Source organism: Canis lupus, chromosome 8 (assembly GCF_003254725.2).
Source record: "Canis lupus dingo isolate Sandy chromosome 8, ASM325472v2, whole genome shotgun sequence".
NCBI lineage: Eukaryota > Metazoa > Chordata > Mammalia > Carnivora > Canidae > Canis > Canis lupus.
This window is the reverse complement of record NC_064250.1, coordinates 47289552-47303567: the sequence shown is the minus strand read 5'-3', so window position 1 is coordinate 47303567 and position 14016 is coordinate 47289552. Positions and strand designations below refer to the sequence as shown.

General features: G+C 47.2%; 1 protein-coding gene across 3 annotated transcripts; it reads left to right on the top strand.

Moving 5' to 3' along the window:
* Positions 1–6: 6 nt before the first annotated feature.
* On the top strand, positions 7–13651 carry FAM161B (FAM161 centrosomal protein B). Of its 3 annotated transcripts, none has more exons than XM_025443155.3 (9): positions 7–321; positions 2647–2969; positions 4006–4556; positions 6008–6354; positions 6848–6975; positions 8827–8991; positions 9232–9331; positions 11472–11614; positions 12525–13651. In XM_025443155.3, exons 1-9 carry the CDS (start codon positions 268–270, stop codon positions 12661–12663), a joined length of 1950 nt encoding a protein of 649 aa, XP_025298940.1. In that variant the 5' UTR covers positions 7–267; the 3' UTR covers positions 12664–13651. The 3 variants fall into 3 exon arrangements, with proteins under 3 accessions (XP_025298940.1, XP_048969658.1, XP_048969659.1); XM_049113701.1 differs by having other exon boundaries at positions 6008–6411; XM_049113702.1 differs by lacking the exon at positions 7–321 and adding an exon at positions 337–538 and having other exon boundaries at positions 6008–6411.
* Positions 13652–14016: the final 365 nt, after the last annotated feature.

Genomic DNA, 14016 nt, shown 5'->3' with positions numbered 1-14016 from the left:
CCCTGGCTGCTTCGGCCCCGGCCTCCGAGCCGGAAATAGAACGCGCAGGAAGTAAGCCAATCAGAAAACGACCTTGCCAACTTGGGCGGGAAGGATTAGAGGGAGGCGCCCTGAGAAGGGGGACGGGTTCAGGCGTCCGCCTGGGAGCCAATCGGAGGCCACGGCTGGAAGAAGGGGCGGAACCCGACGCGTAGCTAGTGCCGCCACCGTAGCCGGCGCGTAGCAAGGCGCTGTCCCCGCGGTTTCCGTCTCTGCCCCGCGAGGAACATGACCATCCGGAGGCCCGTGGAAGCCTCCGGCGGCGCTCAGTGGAGCCGTCAGGTGAGGAGAGAAAAGAGAAGGAGAGGAATTAGGTCTGCGCCCCGGAAAGGAATCTTTAAGAGAGGAAACTGTTTGACGTTGCCTTGGAGACTGACGCAGGGGCGTGTCGCGGAGGGGCGTGGGATCAAAATCGGCGGCGTCCGTGTGGGGCCCTTCGTAGAACCGCAGCGGCGGGCCTCGGCGTTCGCTTATGCTGTCAACCACCCTAGGACTGATAGTACGATTGGTGTCCCCATTTTGTAAGAAGGAAAACTGAGGCACAGAGAGATTAAGAAACCTGCCGCAGAATCCATAACAGAAAGTCGACTGGTGGTTGCTTCGGGCTGGCGGGGAGGGAAGGTTGGAAGGACTGGGCAAAATGGGGAGGCGCTGCTAACTGGTGAAGGCTTTCTTTGGGGGCGATTAAAATGCTCTAAGATTGATGGCGGTGATGATTGCATAGCTCTGTGAATATACTAAAACCCACTGAATTGTACTCTTTCAGTAAGTGAATTGTATGAATTGTATGGTGTCCAAATTATCTCTCAATAAAGTCATTTTTTTAAAAATCTCCTAAGATCACAGGCTCCTCACTAGCAGAGCAGGGGCTGGGCTGTATCTTTGATTCAGAATCCAGTGTTCTTTTCAGTATTAGAGCTGGACCTTAGAGAACCCAGTAGAACCATCGCCCAGTGTCACCTGGAGGCCTGTAGCGGCCTACCCCTGATTTCCAGATGCAACCAGTCATCTTCTCCAGGCCAATCCTGGCCCCACACCTGCTTCTCTAAGGATATCTCATACCGCTGTCCCCAGCCACACTGGCCCTCCTTCTACCTCTCCAAGAGCCAAGTTTGTTCCTGCATCAAGGCCTTTGCATTAGCTTTTCCTTGAACCCAGGACCCTCTTACCCCCGATCTTAGAGAGGCTGGCCCCCTCTCATTAATCAGGTGTCAGTCCAAAACTCCTCCACAGTGAGAAAGTAAAAATCAGCCCAGACTGAGAAAGTACAATTCAGACTGTAATAGACACAGATAAGGCCAAAAGCCAGATCAGCAGAAAACAATGTTTCGCACAGGGCCACGGCATACCTGCCAAGAGACTAAGCCCCCTTCTAAATGGTGATGCTTATCTATCAGTTAGTTACCCAGCCCCACTTTGTTCTGGTTACCTTTTGAATAAAAACTGCTCAATCACTCACTTACTAAACTGTGAATGTGCCCTCTTCATGACAGCATCCATCCAGGAGGATCCACTCTCCTCCTCAGAATCATTCAGGACAAGCCAACCCTAGAAAAAGCCCCTCCATCACCCCCCTACTGAAAGTCCCCACCCTCACGGCCCCAACCCGCAAGTTCCCTATAATTTTTCATGGTGTTCTCCAACGAATTAATAAGCCCAACTCTGATTATAGATCCATTCCTTTATCTGATGGGTTTTATCTACAAAAAAGCTTCCCCAAACCACTCCATCACTGTATAATCTCACAATTTATATATAGCTTTCGCTGAATTTACTATCATTTAAAAAAAATTTTTTTTAAATTTTTATTTATTTATGATAGTCACACAGAGAGAAAGAGAGAGAGGCAGAGACACAGGCAGAGGGAGAAGCAGGCTCCATGCACCAGGAGCCCGATGTGGGATTCGATCCCGGGTCTCCAGGATCGCGCCCTGGGCCAAAGGCAGGTGCCAAACCGCTGCGCCACCCAGGGATCCCTGAATTTACTATCATTTTATATTGCCTGTCTCCCTCTCCCTAAAACGTAAGCTTCATGACTAGGGGCCTTGTTTGACTTGTTCTCAGCCTAATGTCCAGTACATATTGGGCACCAAATACATATTTCCTAAACAAATGGAGTATTTAGACCCACCTTCTACGACATTGTCCTTTCAGCTAGAGCACATTGTCCAGTTAGTTATTCACTCCTAGTGACAAGGTGGATAGTAGGTAGACTATGAGGAAAGCACAGGTGTAGATAGGAAAAACGAAAAAGAAGACTGGCAACAAGTAGGTAAAAAAATAGGGCAAGGCCTAGAGTGTGACCAAAGTCATGGGTGGGATTCTGGGAGTGCAGGGGGCAGAATGAATGATGCAGAGTGGGTATTGTGTAAACGCTCACTGCACATGAGGTAGGGAACCAACATTAGCGGTTTCCCTTTCCTGCCCTTCAACCAAGCACACCTCACATACGAATTTGTGAAATTTCTTTAAAGCAAGGAACACATCTTATTTTTCTTCCTTCCTGGTCCCTAATATACAGAGATTTATTCAAAGTGAAATTAACAGTTACATTTTGAGTAATTTTGAAATTATAGCTGATCCACAGTCTATTCTATTTCATTTTAGGCATTTCCCCCCAAATCTTCCTCAGACACGGAGACAGATGAGGAGCTGTCTGGGGATGGGCTGGTTTTGCCTAGGGCGGGCAAACTTGATGACTTCCTCAGCCCAGAGGAGGAGACAGTTTCTGATTCTTTTGACTCAACTGGGAGCTTTTCTGAGACCCTGGAGGCACTGAAGCAGAAGGGCAGGTGGTGCCTATTGGAATCTCTGTATCCATCTGACCCAGACAGTGGTGAGAACTTCTCCGAAGATGATGAGGACCTGGAGGGTTTCTTCCAAGACAAAGGCAGGGGGAAGCCACAGGTTCACTCCCCACCATCTCCGAGGTAAGGTCCTGCGGGTCAACGGCTGCTTCGTGCAGAACTCTGGCCAGGTCATGTCGTGACTCTGGGCCTCATCGTCCTCAGTAAAGCAGAGATCACTTCTGCTGGTTGTCCCTTACCTAGGTTACAGCTCAGAATCAGCCTTCAGAGCCAACCATGTTCTGATTCCTACCCAGCAGTACTATTCACTTTGAGTAACCCTCGGTGACTGGAAGCCCTGGAATTGATTAAAGGGATGCCTTTCTCACTCCTCACTCCCTCTCCGAGAATGGGGAGGCCATTCTTACCCTAGCCAAGCCCTGCTGTATGCATATAGGCTGTATTTATAAAATATTTAATATTATTTTCTCTTCCCAATAAGTAGATTATTTTTGCCATTCTCCATATAAGGAAATCGAGGTTCCAAGCAAACTGTGCTAAAGGTCACACGGCTGGTAATTGTTCGGAGCAAGATTTGAACCTGGGTCCAATTCTAAAGCCCTGCTCTGCACCCATGCACTGTTCTCTCTCCCATATGAAAATATTAGAATGCAGGGCACCTGGCTGGGTCAGCTGGTAGAGCGTGCGACTCTTGATCTCGGGGCTGTGAGTTCAAGCCCCACGCTGGGTGTGGAGATTACTTAAAAAAATAAAATCTAAAAAAATAATAATAATAAAATAAAATAAAATCTTTAGGGACGCCTGGGTGGCACAGCAGTTGAGCATCTGCCTTTGGCTGAGGGCATAATCCCAGGGTCCCAGGATGGAGTCCTGCATTCCTGGATCAGGCGCTCAACTGCTGAGCTACCCAGGTGTCCCAAGTAAAGTGGCAATTCTTGAATCAATTCTGAGAATAGGCTTTCTCACGGGCTGGCCCACTAGATGGCCTGACAGAAAGGAGGGAGGCCGAGTTGAGAGGCACTGGTTCAGAGGCCTGTGAGGTGAAGGTGAAGTGAGGCTGAGAAGCTGCCACCGCCTGGGAGGGAGGACTGGGGAGGAGCGGGAGGAGGACCCGGCCTCCAGAGCCTGCCCTGCCTTCCTCTCATTGCTCTCCCCACAGGTGTGGTTCCGCAAGGCGCTGCAGCTCCCTGAGCAGCCTTCCCTCCGACGTCCCCAAGGGTCAGCTCCAGCCACCCTCAGGCGCCAGGCCTCCTTCGCAGCACAGAAGCATCAGCTCCTGGGCATCGTCCATCACTGTCCCTCGGCCATTCCGCATGACACTGCGTGAGGCCCAGAAGAAGGCTCAGTGGCTGGCCTCTCCTGCTTCCTTTGAGCAGGAGAGGAAGCGGGCCCAGAGGCAGGGTCAGGAGGAGGCCGAGTGCTACCGTCAGTTCCGAGCACAGCCTGTGCCCGCACACGTCCACCTGCCCCTGTACCAGGAGGTTATGGAGCGCAGCGAGGCCCGCAGGCAGGCAGGGATCCAGAAGAGGAAGGAGCTGCTGCTGTCCTCCATGAAGCCCTTCAGCTTCCTCGTGAGGGAGGAGCAGAGAAAGGAAGCTGCCAAACATGGGGACGTGGCCACCACAGCTAAGGCCCAGGTCCCCAAGCAGAAGGCCACCAGAAGGATCCCCAGGTCCATTCTGGAGCCAGCCCTCGGGGACAAGCTCCAGGGTAAAGACATCCTTCCTTACTTTGCTGCTTCCTGCCCAGGGCTTCCTAGAGGTGCCGGCGGGGGCACTTAGGCTCCAGCCGGCCTAGCTTGGAGAAAGATTCATTGCTCAGGTGGAGTGGCCTTCAGGCCATGCTCAGGGCAGGCCCTGGGGGATCAAGGGGGAGCCCAGGCAGGAGCAGGGCGTGAGGGGGGCACAGAGTTCCCCAGGTGTGTCCTGCAACACCCAAGAACCGGCTGAGGCCAGTGCCGCCACCAGCTGTCCCTGAGGGAGGCTCCTACCCGTCCCTCCTGGGGTGGGGGGGCGGGGGGATGCACATTTCAAGAACTGTGGTTCAGTGAGAGGACTCAGGCTTTACTCATCAGTATGGTGCCAAGCCCCAGGCGCTACTTACTCTGCGTGGGATAGACAGGCATGGCGTTTGTAGACATGGGAGGAGGACATATAATAGAGAATAAAATGACAAATGCGGTGAGTGGTCTGCAAGGACAAAAGTCTTACCTCTCATCCAGAGCACAGAACAGAGGGACCTAACTTTGGACTCGGTGAGGCAATGGGAGCAGGGGAAAGTGGGAGCAGTCCCCGGGGAAAGTGGGCACCAAACTGACCCTGCAGGACGGGCTGTGCTGAATTCAGGGGAGAGGGAAGGAAAGTGAACCCAGCCAGGAGGTCAGAGGAAGCTGAACACATGCAAGGGATAGGGGATGGGAGAGAAGGGAGAATGGGGAGGGAGAGGCAGGCACGGGCCAGACCTGGGGGCTTGTGGGCCCTGGGAGGAAATTTGGACTTCATGGCAAGGGCACCGGGGAGCTATGGAAGGGCTTTATATAGGGTGGCTCAGGATCAGCCGTGCAGCTCAGGAAGGTCACTCGGATGCTGTGGAGGTGGTTCTGGGGGGAGGCACAGGCCTGAAGGGATGTTGATCTCTAGGACACTATGACAACACTTCAGGGGAGAGATGAGCTGCAGGGACGCTGAGGGGAGGCCAGACAGGAGCACCGATAAAGAGCAGGAGACGCAGGACTTGGGATGGGCCAGAGAAGGCAGGCAAGAATGACCGGGGCAACAGTGTGGGCCTCTGGGTGGCTGGTGGGGACTTCCCTGGGCCCAGGGCGGGCCCCTCCAGCTCGGCCTCTGAAGGAGAAGTGCAGAAAGGCTCAGGAGGCGCGGCCTGTGGGCACCTGGCAGCGGTGTCCCGGCCAGTGTTTGTGAACGAGCTCTCCAGAAAAGGAAAAGCAAGCAGATCTGTAGTGTTTGCCACTTTCCGTGGCCTACCTCTCCCGGCCAGGGTAGAGCTTCCCATGTGATGCCACCTGGTTCACAGAATTCCTGTAAAGCTGTCAGTCAGCCCAGCACACTAGTGCTAGTGTGTGAAAGGGAACATTCTCCAAACCTTTAGGTATGAGGCGGGGTCCCCTCTCACCTGTCACCACCCTGACTTTTTCTCCACAGAAGCTGAACTCCTCAGGAAAATTCGCATCCAGATGAGAGCCCTAGACATGCTCCAGACGGCCTCCTCCCCGGTCGCCTCCTCAGGCAGCCGGGCTGACCCACAGCTTCGCACAGCTGCCCGAACCCAGAAGGAAAAGCTCGGGTTTCTGCAGACTGACTTTGGATTCCAGCCTCGTGTGAATCCCGCTGTCCCTGACTACGAAGCCCTTTACAAGGCCTTCCAGAGAAGGGCTGCCAAGAGAAGGGACACCAGAGAGGTGACATGCAACAAGCCCTTCTTGCTGAGAACCGGCAGCCTGCGTCGAGCTCAGCGGCCCTGTGACACCGCTCCGTCTGGAGGGAGGAGGGTGAGAGCCCAGGCAGCTGCAGGAGGCTCAGGGCCTGGGACCCAGAATACAGGCCAGGTCTCAACCGAAGGCATTTCTCATGACATTTTTCTAATTTTCTTTTTTTTTAAACACTGGCTCAGTTGTGAACTCCACAATTCCTATAAACTTAGGACCATAAGAATCTTGCCTGCCTTGCCTTCCTAGAGGGAACTTTTCTAGAGGGATTTTGCAGAAATAAGTCAAAGCAGCTAGAAAGTAGGGAGTTGGGATCAATTGCTCATGTCCCTCTATCAATTCTAAAGAGCCTGTCTCTTCTGATTTTAAAACTTCAGGATTCATATCCAACTCTTGGCCTGCTAATAAACTTGAGAACTCATTAATCTTTCCATAATCCGAGGGGGAAAAAAAAGATTCTTGGTCTGACTAGTCTTTCACTGAAATTGAATCCTAGTTATAATAGAAACTAATCACACTCTGTTGTCCCATCAATACCAGCCTTCATTTCTTCCAGGACTCTCCACAGCCACCAGCCACACCCCTGCCAAGGAGTCGGTCTCTGAGTGGCCTTGCTTCCCTCTCTGCCAACACTCTCCCAGTGCACATCACAGATGCCACCAGGAAGAGGGAATCTGCAGTCAGGTGAGTGGTCAGGCTTGAGTTCTTGCCCCAGGATCACGATCAGTGGTCGGTGCTTGGATCTTGACCTCGATGCTAAAACCCATCATCCTTCTGGGCCCCCTCTCCTGTTATCAGACAGACCTATAGGGGTGGAAGGGAACTCTGATCGGGACAGAATACATACAACCCTCCACACGTAGTGCTGGGGAACATTTGGCCATCACTCAGCAAATAATTCATGGGGAACTTACTCTATGCCAGTCACAGTGTTAAGGCTGGAGATACCTTATGGAACCTACGGTTTAATATCAAGTGTGAAGTGCAGAAAAGCAAAGAAGTTACCGTATTTTGCAAGTAGTACAGTGGTGGGGGAACACAGGGAACCTTGGGGGTACTGGACAGCCTGGGGCAGGGGTCTCTTTAATAGGTCTCTGGAGAATGAGGAATTAGCCAAAGGCTGGAAAGAAAGAAGGTTCCAGAGAGGACAACATGGGTGAGGACCCACAGATGAAAGAGGAAGCCATCAAGAACAGGAATTCAGAGACGCATGATGGCAGGTAGCTGACCCAGTCACAAAAAGAAGGCATCTTCGTCCCCGGCACAGATTTGAGATCCTCTGAGATCACCTTGGGGAACTATCAGAAGTCAGCTGAGAAGCAGGAGGCTCCTTACTTTTTAATTCTTTAACTGACTGACTCTGTCACAGTATTCTCGTCAAGCCAGCACCCCAGCAAGATTCCTCCACTTGACCTCTGAGCTGAAGTCAGCAGGAAAGGTCATGGTAATAACAGGCAGCTGAGCTCTGGGAGAGGCCTGGCATCTTAGTGCTTTCCTGTGGGGCCCACAGAGGAGTACACGGGAGACCTCCTTGGCCCTTTAGGACCTACAGCAGAGATGCAGAAATGTATTTAGAATCCAAGAGATACTCCCTTCTTCCTCAAATTTCTTAGAGCTACTAAATGAAGGCTGAATGCATCAGTATCCTGAGGTCCCAGTAAGGTGGGCCTGATGAGCCAGAAGCTGGCCCCCCTCCGGGGGATGTCCAAATCTGCTTCTCAACAACGGGGAGTTTGATATAATAGCAGACTCAACCTTCATGCATTCCTTCCTGATCTGTTCATTTTAATATAAATATCCAAATGCAAAAGTCTTGACTGTTTTTTCTTTTGACCTCTCCATAGTACTTTGTCAAATGATACCCAAACTAAATGTAAGTTAGCCCCAAATTGTGCCTGGAAAGAGGCCTATTTTCAGTTCTCTGTGAAAATGCAGATTTGCATTCCCAAAGGTACCTTCCAGCTCACCGTTCACAGCATGGTGGTCAAGGGCAGATGCTTGGGAGTCAGGACATCCGGTTCTAATCTTGGCTTTTCCACTGGCATGCTGGGTAGCTTTGAGTAAGTGGCTTACCCTCTCTGAATCTCGATCTCATTGCCTACAAAAAGAGCGGCTTACAGTTCTTACCTCATAGAGCAGTTATGAAGATAATGGATATAAAGCACTTGATTCCTTTCTGCTCTTGGTTCAGAGTAAGTAGCTGAGCAAATGGTAGCTCTAAATATCATTTTGTTCTCAGGCTAGACAGCTGAGTGTAAGGATATTTTAATTTCTATGGTTTTTCAGTTCAATTAATGAACTTTTCCTAGAGCAGAAAATCACTGTGTCCATCTACCCCAATTAAGTAGTGCAGTGGTGAACATCTTCCAAGCTTCATCTGCCAATCTCTGAATCCTATTCTTTCCGAAATGTCACTATGGTTAATCACCCCTTCATAGAAAACACCATTTCACTTTCCAGAGAGGTTACCACGGTTGCTTTTAAATATAGTCAAGTCAGTCGGTCATCTGTATGTTTTTTGCCTCCTCTCTTTAGAAGTTCACTTGAAAAAAAGGACAAAGCAGATGAGAGTACTCAGTGGTTAGAGATGCACAAAAAGAAGTGTCAAGCCATGTCTAAATCTGTGACCTTGCGTGCAAAAGCCATGGATCCCCATAAAAGCCTGGAGGAGGTGTTCAAAGCAAAGCTGAAAGAGAATCGGTCAGTGTCCTCCATATGTCAAAGGGTGCCTATTTGGGGATCCAACAGATCACTGGCATTAAAAAATGGCAAAATGGAGTTATTAGAGTAAGACTCCTGTAATTGCACACAATCAAGGGTTTTGCTAGGCACAGTTGGGAATTTACAATGTCCTTGGGAATTACTATGCCTAATTGGGAGTGAAGGGTATTCCAGATTGGAAAAAGACAGAATTCATTCTAAAAATCTTGTTAATTCCAGGAACAATGACCGTAAAAGAGCAAAAGAGTATAAGAAAGAATTGGAAGAAATGAAGAAGAGAATACAAACAAGGCCCTATCTCTTTGAACAAGTTACCAAGGTAAAACTAAACCATCATTCATTTTCTTTCAGGATGAAAGGGCTCTTAGAAATGATGCAACGGTTTTTTTTTTTTTTTAATTTTTATTTATTTATGATAGTCACAGAGAGAGAGAGAGAGAGGTGCAGAGACACAGGCAGAGGGAGAAGCAGGCTCCATGCACCGGGAGCCTGACGTGGGATTCGATCCCGGGTCTCCAGGATCACGCCCTGGGCCAAAGGCAGGCGCCAAACCGCTGCGCCACCCAGGGATCCCGATGCAACGGTTTAATACCTGGGTAGTAAACATTTCCTTGAGGCTCAGAAAGATTCTAAATTGCACCTATTTTATTAACCACCATTTCTCCCCCAATTAAGTAGTGCAGTGGTGAACATTGCTTGGACTGATTTCGTCCCAGACTGGACACATCTGTAAGTATTTCAGCTCCTGGAGTGTCCACTGCAGTCTAGCGCTCAGTGTTAATCACGGGAGGGTGAGATCCCACATGCACAGCAACAGTTTGGCTGTGGTAGTGAGATCTTGAACTCATTAACATCATTTCTCATCATCAGCCGTGCTGGTACCCCGGACATTCCTTGCCTTCCTAGAGGGAACTTTTCTAGAGGGATTTTGCAGAAATAAGTCAAAGCAGCTAGAAAGTAGGGAGTTGGGATCAATTGCTAGAACTGTGGCAAGTTTATGGGCCTCCAGACATTGGGATGCTCACAAGTACCCCAGAAAGCCCTTTTCAGATTAAGTGGCTTTCAGGATGGAAGAATCATTTTAAGAGGTTCTCTAGGCATTTAGGGAAGTTGGACCCAGTTGAGATATCCTCTCCCTAAAGAAGCTGTGGAGCTATCTGAACAGCCTTAGAAAGGCCACCATCGCTAGTTTCTGAGTGGTATCAGGCTCTGTAGATCCCTCTTTTCTCCAGTTTCAGACAAAAGTTGGCGTTTCCTAGTGACCTGATTCCAACTGCTAAACATTATCTCCATTTTACAGCCAGTGTGTTATTTAGGTATTTGGGAAGAGTCCACTCCTCCCCACCCCCATACATACCACACCACACACACATTCACACACATGTGCACGCACTGCACAGTCTTGGATTTAGTTAGCAACTTGCATTATTCAAAATCTCACAATGACCTTTCTTCTTCATGTTAGTTTTTTCAAGCAAAGCTCACTCTCAGATTTCAACAGATCTTTGACCACTTTAGGAAAAATACAGTGTTCTATGTGATTTTGCTTAAAACAAACAAAAAAAAAATAACTTTTTCTGGCCCACATTCAGACCATCTATTCTGTTAAGAGTGTTCTAGTGCAGTTTATTTCCTGTTATATTTTAGTGTTCTTTTTTTTTAAGATTTTATTTATTTACTCATGAGAGACAAAGAGAGAGAGGCAGAGACACAGGCAGAGGGAGAAGTAGGCTCCATGCAGGGAGCCCGACGTGGGACTCAATCCCGGGTCTCCAGGATCACGCCCTGGACTGAAGGTGGCGCTAAACCGCTGAGCCACCCGGGCTGCCCTAATTTAGTGTTCTTGATGATAGTTCCGTTTAAATCTTTTTTTTTTTTTTTAAAGATGTATTTATTTTAGAGAGTGAGCGAGCACAAGCAGGAGGGACAGTGGGAGGGAGAGAATCTCAAGCAGACTATGCACCAAGTGCAGTGCCAGACTCAGGGCTCAGTCCCAGGACCCTTAGATCACTACCTGAGCCAAAAACCCAGAGTTGGATGTTTAACCAACTGCACCACCCAGGCATTCCTGGTTGTTTTTAAATCTTAAAATGTTTTTAAGTCCATTTTTTTTTCATCTGAGTCTTACTTGGTCTTCCAAAAATCTAAATCCTTCCTTCTCAAAGGTGTGGCTCCCAAATCAATAGTTGGCATCTCCTGGAGTGTTTGATATACAGCTTTGTGAGCCTTATCTGAGACCTACCAAATGGGAATTACATTAATAACAAGATTTTCAGGTAGTACCTATGTACTTTAAGGCTTTGAAAAAGGCTCTAAGAAATTTTCATGCACAACTGTGCCCATCACTAATGGGAGGTTGGGGCAGGAGGCAAATTTAGACATTTACAGATTAAGCAAGTGATTTAAAATTACCTGGTAATTCACAAGACAGCTACAGCAGATTAATTTCCATTCCACAGGACCTTGCCAGGAAAGCAGCAGAACAACGGTATCGAGACACCCTGAAGCAGGCTGGGCTGGATGAAGACTTTGTGAAGAACAAGGGTCAGGACACCCAGGATGTACAATGGAAGCAGCAATCAGAAGTCCATGACTGTCCCAGGTAATCTCAGATGCTCCTTGTTATCCTGGAGCTCTCAAATTGCCATCCCTAGTAATGCCACTGGGAGGGACCTTTAGGACAGCCACTCATATATTTTGAGATCACAATTTTGTATTTATAGAATACTAATCCAGAGATTTCCAACACATTTAAATTGGTAGAATAGTGCAATTGTGAATAAAATTTAACCATTGTATATTTAGATTCCTTCAATTTGAAACTGATCATTTTTCTAATTCTAGTTCTAGAGCCATCAGTCAAGAATATTTCCACTTCACTTTTGAAAAACAAACTTGTGTGTGCACGCATGCATGTGTGTATGCATATGTATTTTTTTTAAGTAGGCTCCACACCCAGCATGGAACCAATGGGGGGCTTGAACTCATGACCCTGAGACCGAGACACAAGCTAAGGTTAATAGTCAGATACTTAACTGACTGACCCACCCAGGCGCCCCAATGTGTATTTTTATTTACTATAAAATAAAAATATTTTTCTAGCACTTTTTATTTTGTTTGGAAACTGAAGGTAAAAATCTCTATAGAGCCACAATAAAAGCTATAAACTCCTAAACAATCCAAGCCTTCCCCCCCCCCCCCCCCCCCCCCCCCCGCCATGGTCACTATGGTTTTTAAAATCTAGCACTCTTTTAAAAAGTTAACTCATAGCACCACCCCTCCACTGGTATGTAAGTAAAGGTGAGAAAAGCATAGTTATCACCATTATTCTCAACTTTGTTTTATTTCTTAAATCCTAATGGTCCCTCTCTTAATTCCTATCCCAGTTTTCCACCTAGAAATTTCCCTTTACACACATATAAAATAATGAAAATGTTGAAACCATCCTTAAGCCTTACATAATGCTTTAATTAAAAACATTTTATTTCATAATGCTTTAATTTATTCTGTAGCACCCATGAAACTACAAAACTCAGCACCAGAAATCTACAGCAGGATTTAGAAGAATCTCTACAACAGCCTACAAGCCCCAAGAAAGAACTGGAAGAGCTGTCTTATGAGTTGCTAAATAATTTCAAATCACTTGCTTAATCATTAACACTTAAAATTACTGTTTTCAATATTAACCAGCTGACTCGGGGTTGAGTCAGGGCAGGCAAAACTTGGCTTCTGAGTCAATGGCTACTCTTGGAGAAGGGGGAAAAAGAGAAGTTCTAGGGGGGTTAAAAGCAGATAACAAACAAGGAATGGTTTAAGTAAATCAAAGTAGAAAACCTCAGGACAGAGGGATCAGAGCTGAGTTAAGCATTCTAGCTTTGTGCCTACTTTTAAAAAAAGGACACAAGCCCAAATACCTACAAGGGGCTAATGAGGAAACAAATGGATCACTTGGGCAGTAGAGACTGGAGTCTCTGCTACAACACAGGCCCAGAATTGCCAGATCAACCAAGTTTTCAACAGAAGCCAGAAATTTGCATACTGGCAACTAATTTAAAAATTACTTAGAAATACTGTGTGGGAGTAACAAAACACCTGCAGGATGACAAGCTTGCAGCTTCTAGTACATGGTTTCTCAGCCTCAGTACTATTGACATTTTGGGCCAGATTAGTCTGCGTGGGTGCTAGCAGAGGGAGCTATCCTGTACATGGATGTAGGATGTTTAGCAGCATCCCTGGCTTCTACTCACTAGATGCCAGTAACTCCTTCTCTCCAGTTGTGACAAACAAAAAATGTCTCTAGATATTGCTACATGTGGAGCATGGGTCAGGCAAAAATGTTCCCAATTAAGAACCACTGCTCTCAAAAAAAAAAAAAAAAAAAAAAGAACCACTGCTCTAGTATAAAAGTAAGCCTATAGGAAATAAAAACTGACAATTTTAAGAATATAAGAAATTGATATGAACTCAATCTACATAACAGAGGATGATTATTACATGTCATTAACAAATTAAGAACTGTATTTATTTAAAACAGCAGTTAATTCTTTCCTGTTATCTGCTCAGAATATGCCACTGTGTGCATGGTATGTATATATCCCCATGAGGTTCATTTTAAATAAAAGTGAAAATTCTCTTGACAGACACGATTTTCTATTAGTAAGTGATCTTTGGAACATTTTTCTTCTCACCAATGATAATCAGATACTCCTTATCAGCTGTAGAGACAGGATGATAGGAAGAGTGCCTACTCTTAACAGAAGCACATTTCTCATAGGTTTTTTTTTTTTTTAACTTTCTGGGAAAAATTCAAAAGTATCTATTATTGCCATTTTTCCAGACTCAGACATGGTCCTTTCTGGTGATAACAGCAGTACTACAGTAACTACTCTAGGTTTGCTAGTTAGAGATAAAGATGCTCCTGTCCTGTTCCCCAAAACTCCTAGCCTCAGTTTTATCTGCATCCAAAGGGTAAATCAGTGCCCTCTCTTAAAGGGAAAGCCTTAA

Bases quoted from the DNA above. Each gene is read 5' to 3' on its own strand.
- FAM161B (XM_049113701.1), top strand. From the start codon at position 268: ATGACCATCCGGAGGCCCGTGGAAGCCTCCGGCGGCGCTCAGTGGAGC. The intron at 6,412-6,847 runs GTCTCAACCGAA...CATTTCTTCCAG, and splicing joins GGACCCAGAATACAGGCCAG to GACTCTCCACAGCCACCAGC. The intron at 8,992-9,231 runs GTCAGTGTCCTC...TGTTAATTCCAG, and splicing joins GCAAAGCTGAAAGAGAATCG to GAACAATGACCGTAAAAGAG.